Source organism: Kogia breviceps, chromosome 10, assembly GCF_026419965.1.
Source record: "Kogia breviceps isolate mKogBre1 chromosome 10, mKogBre1 haplotype 1, whole genome shotgun sequence".
In the NCBI taxonomy this organism is placed as follows: Eukaryota; Metazoa; Chordata; class Mammalia; order Artiodactyla; family Physeteridae; genus Kogia; species Kogia breviceps.
Window position 1 is genome coordinate 69960107 of NC_081319.1, and position 14718 is coordinate 69974824.

Genomic DNA, 14718 nt, shown 5'->3' on the forward strand with positions numbered 1-14718 from the left:
AGAAATAGTAAGTGTTTTTTGCTTGGTGGTGTGTGGGCCATGGTAGGGACTTTGGCACTCATTCTGAAGGAAGCCATCGCAAGGTTTTAAGAATATCTGACGCAACTTGCATTTAAAAGGATCACTCTGAGAGCTATGTTGTGAACAGTCAGTAAGAGGGAAGGACAACAGAAGAGAGAAGTGAGGAGGCTAATCCAGGTGAAAATATATGGTGGCCTGGCCTGTCTGGTGGCGTGGTGAAATAATTCTAATTCCTTGAAAAGCTTTTCTACATTTCTATCAGTCATTGCTAAGCACTGACTTCATTTTTTCCACAAAGTTATCACAATATTCTAGAATCGATATTGAAAGTGAGATCCTTCTAGGTTATGAACCACTAGATATAGGATGTTATGTGGAATAGGGAATTTGAAGTACAAAAGTAAACCTAAGACCTATTAAAGTGGATTTTTTTGCCTCAACAGTCTCCAACATCCCTGTTTACAAAGCATATAGCTCTTTGAATAGTATCATTTATGTGCAAATCAGTCTATTGTAGATTTTTAAAAGATATTCATTAAAAATAACACACAAAAAAAGCATTCTTAACTAGGTAAACAACAGTATTAATATGACACTATACTTCAAAAACCTCCTTTAAAAAAAGTACCCAACTTCTGACTTAGTAATTTCATGTCTAGGACATGTCCTAAGGTCAACTTCAAAAGACTCATGAGCAAAGATGTTCATTACAAAGAACTGTCAAGAGTTATGTAAAGGTTATAGTATACTGGCAAATATCACATAACCAACTGAATTTGATGTAAATTTCTGGTTGACAAAAGTGTTCGAAATATATTAAATGAATTAAAAGGTTACAATTAATAAGTTAGATGCTGATTTTAAAAACAGGGGGAAAGTATGAACGTGGGCATTGAGAGTATGAAAGTCAATGAGGATATAGATAAAACAAAACCAGCCAGGAGCTGACATTACTGAATCTGGGTGACAGGTACCTGGAATAGGGGCAGGATCATGCCATTCTCTCTACTGATGTAAATGGTTAAAAGAAAAAGTTTTAAAAAGTTCACTGAAATGTTAACTGGCAATTTGGGTACAGAACTGCATATGTTTTCTTCTTTTAGCACAACTAAGTCCAAGTTCTCATTTATCCCCAGTCACTTAAAAAGACAGAGACAAGTTTAACTTACCACCCAACAGGCATTTCCAAGATCAGCAATCTTCACCTGGAGCTTTTCTGCATTTTTTGGCTCAAGGGGATTAACAAGAAAATTTCCAGCAGTGGATTTTCCTATAGACAACAGGTTTCATCAATAAGACTGTTCAATGAACACAGAAATATCCAAAGGTTAATGAAACTCTATGAAGTAATTCACCCAGGTCCCCAACTGGCAACCTACAATAAATTTTCTAAAATAAACCAAGTAAAGCAACACCTTGACTTCCCAGAATTAAAACCTCTGCCTTCACAGCAACAAGTAAAATGCTGTATACTCACTGTTTAACCAATAAAAATCAAATTGAGCTACACATTGAAGGTAACTTGGACACCTGCTGTAAAGCTATATTTATAACAACAATGGTACTTTTAGTTTAGAAATTCATAAAAAAATTTTTTCTATGTGGTGAATTTTAAAAAATTGTATAACTGATTTACAACATACTAGTTTCAGGTATAAAACATAGCAACTCAGCATTTTTATAGATTATACTCCATTTAAAGTCACCACAAAGTAATGCTATATTTCCCTGTGCTGTACAATATATCCCTGTAGGCTATCTATTTTATTATATATGGTAGCTTGTTCCTCTCAATCCCCTACTCCCACCCCACCTTTCCCCTCCTCCCTCTCCACACTGGTCACCACCTATCGTTCTCTATACCTGTGAGTCTGTTTCTGTTTTGCTGAATTCACCTGTTTTATTTTTTAGGTTCCACAGATGAGTGATAACATACATTATCTGTCTTTGTCTGTCTGACTTATTAGAAATTCATGAACATGTTATGCAGGGAAGGAGCACTGGGGAAAGTACCTTTGTTGTCTAGTGGTCCATTATGTTCTTGCTCTTGCTCATCTTCACAGGGTATCTCTGCTCGAATGCTTTCTTGAAGTTGGCTAATGTCCTGTTCACTGAATGACCGGTCTACATTTGATGAAGACTGGCACATCATGGTATCTGACACCTCAGAGGTTACAGGTGTACAGGAGTCTGTTTCTTGAGATGTGCTGCTGTCTCCATTTGGGGAACTTAGAAAACTAGGTTCCTGCTTCAAATTTTGGACATCACAGTCATTAGCATTATGTAGATCCTCTTTAAGCCTCAATGTTTCTTTATTATTGTTCTCAGTATAATTAACGACTTCAATTACTCCATTGCAATTTATTTCTGCTGCACCACCCTCTACACCATGTTCCGTAAGTGTCTGATCCTGGTGAATGGCACTTGACTCTTCTAAGGAACAAAGACAAAAAGGATGTACATGTATGCGTATGTGTGAAAGAACAAAAAAAATCTCTCTACAAGATTAAAACGTTTTCTAGAACTTATACAGGGTGACATAAAAACATGACTGCACATCTAAAATCTATTTATGAAAGGACAAAGATATTCTTATTCTTACCCAATTGCTAAATGAGGTCTATGTTGCATTTCCTGAGAAAACCTAACATTTATGATAAATTCTGTATTCTTACTGTATAACGACACCCCCAGAGATGCTGTATATGCATGAAACCACTATATTATAAAACAATGATAAATTAATGTTAAAGTTTGCTATAAAGTAATTTTTGTGATGCTCTATTTATACCAAGTTTTTCTTGGGTCATTTTATTAGGTGGGTTCTCTTTCAAGGGTCTTTCAACAGGACTCTCTGATTCTTCTTGCTTGTTTGGTCTTTTTTGCCCAGGGCCCGACTCTTTCTCCATTTCCTCAATTTCCTGCATTCGCTTCTCTAGTAATTCTGCCTGGCGCTTCTGCTTCTTCTTCAATTTCTTCTTCTTATTCTTTGACATTTTGTCAGCCTGGGCGGAGATTACAAACAGATAAAGCCTTCAGGTGGCTAATCCATTATCCCCAGTTGGAGAGAAATGTTAATTTTAATTACTTCCTAATTAAATTCCACTCTTGTCCTAACATAGCACTTAAGCTTTTCATTAATTTTAAAAAAATGCAGATAATCTTAAGAAACCAAATTAAAACAAATTTAACGACAAATCTTGGTCCTCTGAACAGTCTGTGGGGCTGGTCCACTCTCATGCTCAAATTTATGGAAACCTCACCAGTACAAACCTGCTGAAGGTGCACAGGAATTTATTGGAGAAAATTAAAGAAGTGCAGGAGTATTTTTTTTTTTTTTTTTGGTTTCCAAACTCTAAATAAACTGTGATCCATAACAGAAGAATCTCTGCCCATTGCCCATAGATCAGAATTAAATATAGAAACACCTTATACTTACTGGTTTAGGCTGGGGTGCAGTACTGACTGAAAAGAAAAGAAAACCAAGTGAGAATCCTGGCATTCAGCAGGCAATATAAACTAAGACACCCTACCAGAATGAAAAGTCTTTCTTGTACAGTTTATATTGTAGAGAGAGCTACTGTTTTTAAGCAATTTTGGTAGAAGCAACATTATTTTTTTAAAAAGAACAAACAATGAATACAAAAGTCAACAAACTTAAATTTAAATAAATTCTTCTCCAGATAGCATCAATATATGCAAAGAACCAAGTCCTCCTTTCTGATTTACATCATTAATGCTGCTAAAAACTCATTCTCATGTACTGCTTAAAACAAGAAAGGATAGGCAACAACCCTCTCATCCCCACCCAGGACTAATTCTTCCCTGTGACACTTGTCAGTTTTAAAAGGAGAGTGGCATCAAAAGCTACAGTAATTTATTACATAGCATGTTATGGATATTAGTTTAGCTTAGGTGGGAGGTAGAATCTTCAGTCTTCCTTTAAAAAAAAATTTTTTTTTTAATTGTGGTAAGAAACTTGTAATATAAAATTTCCCTCTTAACCATCCTTAAGCATACAGTTCAGTAGTGTTAACATAATTGTGTAACATTTCTAGAATTTTTTCATTGTGCAAAAATGAAACTCTATGCCAATTGAACAACAGCCCCTTGCCCCCTTCGTAGGTCTTCTTTTTCAAAGGAAGTCTCTGGATAATTGATATTTCAACGTGAGGACCAAGAGAGTTCCTCAAATATAATTAAAATCTGTACCACAAACGGAAAAAATCATCATAATCATAGTAGCCACCATTTATCTAACACATAATATTGTGTGGCATACTACTAACTGCTTTAACATGAAATTTAATCCCAGTAACTCCTGCATGAGAAAAAAGAAGTCAGGTCGTGTGCCCAAGGTCATTCAATGAATGAAGCAAGGATTCAAAATAGGTATGTCCACTTGCTTAAACCCAAGCTCTTACTAACAATGTTATCTTGCCCCTGGCACAGGGATCACGGATTCACATAGGTGAGCACGTATGAACATCAAAAAAGACCATCAAATCACAACAGAAAACATTTTAACAACAACATGAATCAGCTTTTATAATACACAACTTATCTGGACCTAAAAGGCACAGTCTTCTTCCCCTATGGGAATAATACTGAGTATAAAAAGCCTTTTGAAGGCTGGAACTATTTCTTATGTAAGTACTTATTGTATCTTACTGTTAAATGAATTAGTGGTGCTTTACTTTTACTTAACTGTCAGGTAATAGAAGAAAAACAAGAACTTCTCTTAACTTCTAATGAAAGTGAAAGTCCCCAAAGAAAATATACCTGCAGATCCAGAAGGTGGAGGAGCTCCAGATCGCTGCCATTCTGTTGCTTCTGCAGCCAGCCTCCGGATGTACTGTTCATTCACTGACAACAAGATGTTTTCTGGTTTAATGTCAGTGTGGATGATACGGCACTTGGTGTGTAAATAATCCAGACCCTGTAACACCTGAACGGGAATAGAGCAGTAGACTTGCAAACACAAAACACAATTCTTTCTGGAGAAGGAAAAAATCACAATACAACATTTTGAAAAAATAAAAAATAAAAATGATATGGTAGTTTTCTACAGAGAAGAAAGCATTATTTTTAAAGCACAAGAAACTTCCCTAGAAAGATTAATTGTAAACTATGAACAAAGGCAAGAGTTTATTTACAATAAAAAGTTCTTCCAAGTTTTACAAAGCTAATTCTATTTGGAGATATTTATTGATACATTATAGAGACGAAGAATAAACGGCTGACATTGTCCTTTAACTACTGAAATGTAGGTCATAAAAGAGATTTAGGTATCTTTAAATTCAAATTTCCTTGTTGATGAAGAACTGAGGTCTCTTGCTTCCCAGTTTGGAGCTCTGTCCAACAAAACACATTATCTAAACAAACTGTTTGCCCTCTGAAGTATTACCACTTTCCTGATGACAAACTTCTTCACTATATATTGAAAGCTATTTAGAATATGAGAAAATGCTCATGAATAATGTTATATAAAGAGATGGTAATAATTTGATAATTTTCTATTAATATATAATCAATTTTTGCAACCAGAACTTCTGGATAAGGGCTCCAAATTTCTAAAATCAGGCATTACACTCAGCTCCCCATCTAATAATTATTACAGAAGATGAACCTGGGGGAAAATGGTTACGCTAAAACATTTAAAAACAGAATAAACACAATAAAACCTAGGGGCTGAATAAATAATTTCAGCAATTAAAAAAACCTAGTTTTAAACATAAAAATTCTATTGGAAATAGGAAACTCCTGACACTTTAAGAATCTAAAAAAATTACCACATACAAACTATTATGTATAAAATAAATAAACTACAAGGATATACTGCACAACACAAGGAATATAGCCAATATTTTATAATAACTATAAATGGAGTATAACCTTAAAAATAACCCCACCACATAGACAATATTAAGATACATACTTGCTGAATAATTTTTTTGACACAAGGCAAAGGAAGCCCTTGATAATTGGACTTGATGATCCACTTGAGCAGATGATGCCCCAAAACTTCAAACACCATGCAGATATCTAGGAGTTTGTTAAGGAGGAAAAGGGAGACAGAAGAGAAGGAAGGGGGCAAGACAAGCTGTGTTCCACCTTAATGAAATTATTATTGTATTCTTTCAGTATAAAGAGTTATAGAGCTTGACTAAAAAATAAAATCTAGCTGTCAATATTTTTTTGTGTGTGTGTTACACGGGCCTCTCACTGTTATGGCCTCTCCCGTTGTGGAGCACGGGCCCAGCCGCTCCGCGGCATGTGGGATCTTCCCGGACCAGGGCACAAACCCGTGTCCCCTGCATCGGCAAGTGGACTCTCAACCACTGTGCCACCAGGTAAGCCCGCTGTCAATATTCTGAAATTCTAAAGGTTAATTAATGCTTTAGTCACAGAAAATACCCAAAATATGGAAAACTTTGGGGTGCTGGTTTATTAATAAAATTATGCACATTAAAACACTCAGTGAGGGGCTTCCCTGGTGGCACAGTGGTTGAGAGTCTGCCTGCCGATGCAGGGTACACGGGTTCGTGCCCAGGTCTGGGAAGATCCCACATGCTGCGGAGCGGCTGGGCCCGTGATCCATGGCCGCTGAGCCTGCGCGCCCGGAGCCTGTGCTCTGCAAAGGGAGAGGCCACAACAGTGAGAGGCCCGCGTACTGCAAACAAAACAAAACAAAACAAACACTCAGTGATAAAAATAAAAGTGAAACATATACATAAAGTTAGTGAAAGCACTAGGCTTAAGGTGTTGATTAGTCTCTTCCCTGATGTCAAAACTAATGTCCAGGGTAACAACACCTACTCTCATAGTATCAAAGCAAGGAAAAATAAATTTGGCTTTAGCGAAAGAAGACAATGTACCAAAACGAGCTAAAAAATGTAAATGTCAACATTTTAAAAAAAAATAGGAAACTGACCTGCTTTATGCTCTTTACTTAACAAAACTAATCTTGATTCTACTGCCACCATGTGTTCTCTTATGTATGAACACCCTAATCACGCCTCACAACAGGAATACTCTTTGGGCCTAGTAGTGCCAGGGCTAGGGCACTGCAGGGATTTTAGTCAGAAGATGTTGGTATTTTCGACCTCTAGAAGCTTCTACATAAATTGGAAAGTCAAGACATACATATGTAATAATGATCTAGTGCTCAGACTTTTGTTTTAAATAAGATTCTCCACTAAAGGAAAACCTGGACTCCTTAAAGAAATGGCCAAATCCAGGGAAAACCTGGAATACCTTGCTGTGCCAATAGTAAGGGAACACGTCAGGAGGAAACAGGAACCAGCTTGAAGAAGCCACTGGCCGGTTAAGAATCTGCCTGCCAATGCAGGGGACATGGATTCGAGCCCTGGTCCAGGAAGACTGCACATGCCTCAGAGCAACTGGGACCGTGCACCACAACTACTGAGCCTGTGTTCTAGAGCCCATGAGCCACAACTACTGAAGCCCACGTGACACAACTACTGAAGCCCGTGCGCCTAGAGCCCGTGCTCCACAACAAGAGAAGCCACTGCAAGAAGAAGCCCGCGCACCTCAACGAAGAGTAGTCCCCGCTCGCCACAACTAGAGAAAGCCTGTGCACAGCAACGAAGACCCAACGCAACCAATAACTAACTAACTAACTAACTAACTAAATAAATAAATAAATAAATAAATAAAATCTGTTTAAAAAATAAAGAAGCCACTGGCCAAAGTTGAGAACATTTTAAAGAGTGAAGTTATGAATTAGCTTATAAATTAAAAACAGAATGAATCCAAACGGGATATTAAAATAAGTGTGTGTTTGGGGAGGAAAATGTCTTCTTCAGAGAAGAAGTCAACTAATAAATATATAAAGTATGACAGAAATAAAAAACTACCATTTTATCATCACCATAGTAATAACTGAACTGATTCAGATAAGAGTCAATGAATACTAAAACTACTAAGTGAAGATTGCTAGGGGAAAAAGAATTCTCACAGTGTCACACTATCACCCCATATGTTGCTTATTAATTATAAAAGGAAAAAGATACTTTTAAACAGGGAAATCGAAAAGACACTGCCTTAATCATGTAATCAAACATATCATCACCAATGACAAGCACAAATTCACATTATGTGCCCTCTGATGTAATACACTGAGAAAAATAAAACATCCTCCATGTAGTATACTTGACAAAAATGATTAATGAACTTAATCATGAGGAAATACTCAGACAAATCCAAATTAAGGAGCAATACAACTGGTCTGGATTCTCTGGCCGTTTGGGGGCAGCAGGTGAGTGAATGTCATGAAAGGAACCGTTCTTAAGTAAAGATTAAAAATGGGACATGACTACCTCAGAAAATACAAATCAAAATTACAGGATTATACTATTTCAAACTCAACAGAATAACTAAAATAAAAAGACTAATGTGACCAAACGTAGATGAGCATATGGAGCAATTAGAACTCCCATATTATGCTAACAGAAGTATAAAATGGTACAACCACTTTGGAAAACTGGTTGCTAATTTCTTAGAGTTAAACATACATCTAGGAACTTCTGCTTCAGGCAAGATGGAGTAACAGGGACTGGCTTAACCCTCTTGCTTTAAGCAACAACAACAAAATCAGACAAAATACATAAAACAACAGATTTAAAGACGCTGGACATCTTCTTACTGTCTTGAGACTCTCCAAGCAAACCCCTTTAGTTAAACAGACGGAGCTGAGAGTCCTGGGAAATCAAGGCAGCAGCTCTGGTTCACAGAACAATACTAGTGAGGACAGAGCTACAGGGAAAGAGAACCCTGGAAATCTAAAAACGGATCCCCCTCAAGTATTCAGTAGAGTAGTAATCAGCATAGGTATATGAGGAAACTACAAGAGGGGAAAAAAATCATCTGAAAGGATTAGAGGGAATAGTGCCCAGCATTCTCACAGGGCTCCAACAGTATCTGCTCTCATCAAAAGGACTAGAAAAATTCAGCTATAGTCATAGGCCAGAAATAAACCCACACATATATGGCCAATTAATTTACAACAAAGGAGCCAAGAACTCACAACGGGGACAGTTATTTCAATAAATCATGGCGGGAAACTGAATAGCTACATGCAAAAGAATGAAACTGGACCATTATCTTACACTAGACCCCAAAATCAATTCAAAATGGATTAAAGACTTGAACATAAGACCCGACACCATAAAACTCCTAGAAAAAAACACAGGTGGTAAGCTCCTTGACATTGGTCTTGGCGATGATATTTTGGATCTGACACAAAAAACAAAGTCAACAAAAGCAAAAATGAACAAGTGGACTACATCAAACTAAAAATCTTCTGCAGAGCAAAGGAAACAAAATGAAGATGAAAAGGCAACCTATGGAATGGGAAAATAATTTGCAAATCAAAGATCTGATAAGGGGTTAATATCAAAAATATATAAAGAACTCATATAACTCAATAGGGGGTTTTCTGATTAAAAAATGAACAAAGAATCTGAACACACATTTTTCCAGAGAAGACATACAGATGGCCAACAGGTACATGAAAAGGTGTTCAACATCACTAATCATCAGGGAAATGCAAATCAAAACCACAATGAGATACCACCTCAGAGCTGTTAGAATGGCTATTATAAAAAAGACAAGCGATAACAAGCATTGGTGAGGATGTAGAGAAAAAGGAGCCCCCGTGCACTGTTGGTGGGAATGTAAACTGGTACAGCCACTATGGAAAACAGTACGGAGGTTCCTCAAAAAACTAAAAAGAGAACTACCATACATTCCAGCAATTCCACTTTTGGGTATTTATCTGAAGAAAACAAAATCACTAACTTAAAAAGATGTGCACCCCCATGTTCACTGCAGCATTATTTACAATAGCCAAGACATGGAAGCAACCCTAGTGTCCACTGATGGATGAATGGATAAAGAAAATATGGTCTACATACACAATGGAATATTACTTAGCCATAAGAAGAAGGAAATCTTGCCATTTGTGATAACATGGATGGACCTTGAGGGTGTTATGCTAAGTGAAATAAAACAGAGAAAGACAAATACTGTATGATCTCACTTATATGTGGAATCTAAAAACAAAACAAAACAACAAACTCATAGATACAGAAAACAGACTAGTGGTTGCCAAAGGTGTGGGGTGGGGAAAATGGGTGACGGTGGTCAGAAGGTACAAACTTCCAGTTATAAGATGAATAAGTCTGGGACTTCCCCGGGGGCACAGTGGTTAAGAATCTGCCTGCCAATGCAGGGGACACGGGTTCAAACCCTGATCCAGGAAGATCCCACATGCTGCGGAGCAACTAAGCCCATGCACCACAACTACTGAGCCTGTGCTCTGGAGCCTGTGAGACACAACTACTGAGGCCACAACTACTGAAGCCCATGCGCCTAGAGCCCGTGCTCCCCAATAAGAGAAGCCACCGCAAGGAGAAGCCCGCGCACCACAATTAAGAGTAGCCCCACCTCACTGCAACTAGAGAAAGCCCGCGCGCAGCAACCAAGACCCAATGCAGCCAAAAATAAATAAATAAATGAATTTATTAAAAAAAAAAAAAAAAAGATGAGTAATACTATATTGTGTATCTGAGAGTTGCTAAGACAGTAAATCTTAAAGCCCTCATCACAAGAAAAAAATTCTAAGTATGTGTGGTGATGGATGTTAACTAAACTTACTATGGTAATCATTTTGTAATGTATACGTCTAAAAAATCATTATCTTGTACACCCAAAACTAATACAATGTTATATGTCAGTTATATCTCAATTAAGAAAAAAAAACTAGAAAAATTCATAGTCACGGGGCCTTGGGTAGATTAATCAGAAGACCTTGCCTCAGTAGAAGGAATGATTAGCCCTAGACTGAACACTACTCTGGAGCCATCTAGCAAATCATAAAAGTAAAACCTGAAAAGGTTCAATCTGCTTCCAAGTAACAACTGCTCCCAGAACAAAGCTCAAGATTTATAGCTATATATCCAGCAGCCAACAAGGTAAAAATCACAGTGTCTCAATCAAAGACTACCAGGCAACAAAGGTGCAGGGAAAATGTACCTGAAAATTAGATACAGTAATAAATCATTTGAAATTGACCCAGATGTTAGAATTAGCAGACAAGGAAATTAAACAGTTATAGCAGTATTCCATATGTTGAAAAGAGATACAGAAGATATATATAGAAAAAAAGAGAGATGCAAAGATGATGTGGTGTATATATATTAATGGAATGTGACTCAGCCATAAAAAAGAATGAAACCTCGCCATTTGTGACATGGATGGTGAGATGAGTGAGACAGAGAAAGACAAAACTGTAGGATTTCACTTAATAATGTGGAATATAAAAGACAAAACAAATGAACAAACATAACAGAAAGTTACAGATACAGAGAACAAACAGGTGGTTGCCAGAGGGGAGGAAGGTTGAGGAGGAAAGAAATTAGTAAGAGAGATTAAGTAGTACAAACCTCCAGTGGCAAAATAAGTGAGTCATAGGTATGAAATGTACAGTGTGGGGAATATAGTCAATAACTATGTAATATCTTTGTATGGTAACATAAACTAAATAGACTTATCACAGTGATCATTTTGAAATGTATAGAAATATCAACTCACCACATTGTGCACCAGAACTAACATAGTGTTATAGGTCAATTATACTTCAAAAATAAACAAACTCAAAAGAAAAAGATCAAATCTGTGGTTACCAGAGGTGGTGGTTAGGGGAGGAGAAACTGGATGAAGGCAGTCAAAAGGTATAAATTTCCAGTTATAAGATAAGTACTAGGGATATAATGTACAATACAATAAATACAATTAACAATGCTATATGTTATATATGTAAATTATTGGGAGTAAAATCTAAGAGTTCTCACCACAAAGAAAAATATATTTTTTTCTATTTAATCTTGTTACTTTGTTATTATGTTATTTTATAGCCTAAAAAATCACAACATACGAAGAGAGACCTGATTCATATCTGTGTTCAAAAGTTTACAATAAAATAAAGTAATTTGATTATAGTTTGTTTTGAGAGAAGAGACCAATGCTACCTGTACAAATCTCATTCCTTTTTTGGGATAAAGTTATTTCATGATTTGTTTTCAAACAGGTTTTTAAAAGGATACGTGTTCCATTAACTCCTGATATTTTAAAGTCATCTAGTAGTTGAACAACCATTTCTCTATTTGGATCATTAGGATCTGAATTGCGAACCTGTAATAGGGAAGAAACAATGCTTAGCAAAAGGGAAACCATAGAAATAAACCAAATGGTGGGGGCGGGGCAGGATACCTGCAGCAAATATAACAAAGATTACTCCAAGAAAGAGCTCATACAAATCTATGAGACAAACATAAAATTTTAATAGCTCAAACAAAGAACTTAATATAAGCAGTTCACAAAAGAAAACACAATCAACAAAGACTATTGTTTAATTATACCATTTTGCTACTCCTAAATTAACTGCTAGTTACCAGGCCAGGAGGAATTCACGTGCTTTTGCAGGATGCAGTCAACCATAGCACTAACCATACTGTTTATTCAGCCTTCATTTTTTTTCATAGAAAAACTTTCTGAGGGAAGGAAGCAGTACACTGATTTACTTTGGGGCATGAGCTCCTTATCTTATCACAAACTGGCACTTTGAAAACTACTTCCTTGGAGCTCTCCTGATCTAGCTTCCTCACTTTACGAATGAAAAACCTAAGGCTCAGAAGAAACAAAAAGATGAGTTGATGGATATATTTGGATAGAGCTGGCCCTAAAACTCATGTATTCTAACTCTGAGTTTAAGCTCCTTCTACTACACTGACATTTACTAATTTGTAACAAAACTGAAAATAAGTTTTTGATAATATTTACCTAAGTTTCCAGGTAATAAAGGGAATTAGTAAATATATTGCTTATTTTTATATATTTGTATAAGATTTTAAAACAAAATAGATATTATATATTTATTCACACAACTTTTGTTTTAACCACAGCAGGAAAGAAAAACATTCTTTGTGCTATCTGGCACATAAAACATACTCAATAAACATTTTTGTTTATTTGCAAGGTTTTTTCCCATTGTATATGTAGGGAGAATTCCCATCATAGCGTATTCCACCAGTTCCCTACCACATACACAGGATGTGTAAATATTGTCTTCCTCTACCTCTTTAAGGATACTAGAACTTTACAGTAAAAATGAGACATGCCAAAGAGTATACACTTGGTATATATTAACTGAATAAAACTTTATTTATTTATAATGCTTTGCAGCTCACACATACAATCTAATACTTACTGATTTCAGCAACCGGATTTCATCAAGTGCTGTTTCGGTATAATGTTCAGCACTTTTAACTACTTTCATTGCCACAAACTTCTTCCCCCTAAGAAACCAAACAGGCAATTAAGACTAAATGCTCTACCTTTATGTTAGGAAGCTAAGATTTAACTATAACTGGGAGACAGCGACAGTAGTACAAATATTGATTTCATATTTCTCTGTACTCAAACACGAAATACTACTATGGGATCACCTGTACCTGTTAATAGCAGTAACTGGCCAAATTTAACTTATGAGAAGGAGAAAATCTGTTCCTCGGTAATGTCAGTCACCAAACATTTCCTATAAGTTAAAATCTACTTTCTGAATGCTCCATGAATCCAAGTAAAACCATGAAGTGGGGATAAATAAGGGGTTTCGAAAGCTCCACCAAATCAGAAGTATTCTGTATATCTGTATAGCAAAACCTAAAAGGTTAAAAGCTATAATACTTTCCTCTAAGAAGCCAGAAGAAATACTTGGGTGAAAAACTGATAAAAAATTAAGCACACAGATAGCAACTGCTGTCTCACCAAAGACAGATGGAACACTTTTAGGTAAACATCCAATATTAACTGCCTGTGATTTTTATGTAGAGAAGTTTTATACTGTATGGCTGAACAAATCTGTTATCAAAACAAAATACAAGAAAATAAGTAATTTCACAAAGGTTGGTCTAGGGCATCATCTAAAAATTTTGCTCTACTCTAATGAGAAAAACTATGAACTTATATACTACACTTTCTTTGGGTATTTGTAATGTTTTGAATTTGGGAGTTTCAAGCACCTTACTGATACTAATTTAATCAATCTTGTGTCTCCTCTAAGCTGACTCTTCATCCGAGGAAAGTCATTTGCCCAAGAACATAAAGATTCTCAGTAATAAGATTCTTATCAAGAAATCAGTCTAGAGCTTAGACTAAAAGTGGAAAATCAGACACAAACATTTAGGAATCACCTAATTCGCTTGCAGGATCACTAAAACTTACTGAATATCCCATGATAACCACACTGTTGAAAAGTGTCCCCAGCCCAACTTTCGGATCACATGATATCTCCCATTGAATAGATCTCCGATTTTCACAAGATGATAACCTCCTGGAAGAAACAACAGGAGGGAAATAGTCACTTAAGTAGTAGGAAAAGGTATCTCACAACACATTTTTCAACATCTATACACCTTTTAGCAAATAAAAATGGTTTCTTCTAACACAACCAACTCAACAAAAGAAAATGTTAAGTCAAGTCAGCAACACAGTATTATTGAGTTCATGTTACAAAAAATATCTTAAATAATAAGAGTAATGATTTAGAGTGAGCAAGTGATGCTTTGTGGAACAACCAATAATTACTTAAAAAAATAAGTCATCCTCAAACAAAAA

General features: G+C 36.2%; 1 protein-coding gene across 2 annotated transcripts in view; it reads right to left on the bottom strand.

Moving 5' to 3' along the window:
* Positions 1–14718, bottom strand: part of SRPK1 (SRSF protein kinase 1) — an 80758-nt gene that overhangs the window by 18838 nt on the left and 47202 nt on the right. For both annotated transcript variants that reach the window (XM_059076355.2, XM_059076354.2), the window contains 9 exons: positions 14326–14434; positions 13313–13400; positions 12150–12237; positions 5960–6066; positions 4804–4969; positions 3461–3486; positions 2813–3026; positions 2035–2454; positions 1191–1291 (listed from right to left, as the gene is read on the bottom strand). In XM_059076355.2, the coding sequence (XP_058932338.1) occupies positions 1191–1291; positions 2035–2454; positions 2813–3026; positions 3461–3486; positions 4804–4969; positions 5960–6066; positions 12150–12237; positions 13313–13400; positions 14326–14434 (1319 nt within the window). The remainder of the gene's footprint in view (positions 1–1190; positions 1292–2034; positions 2455–2812; positions 3027–3460; positions 3487–4803; positions 4970–5959; positions 6067–12149; positions 12238–13312; positions 13401–14325; positions 14435–14718) is intronic.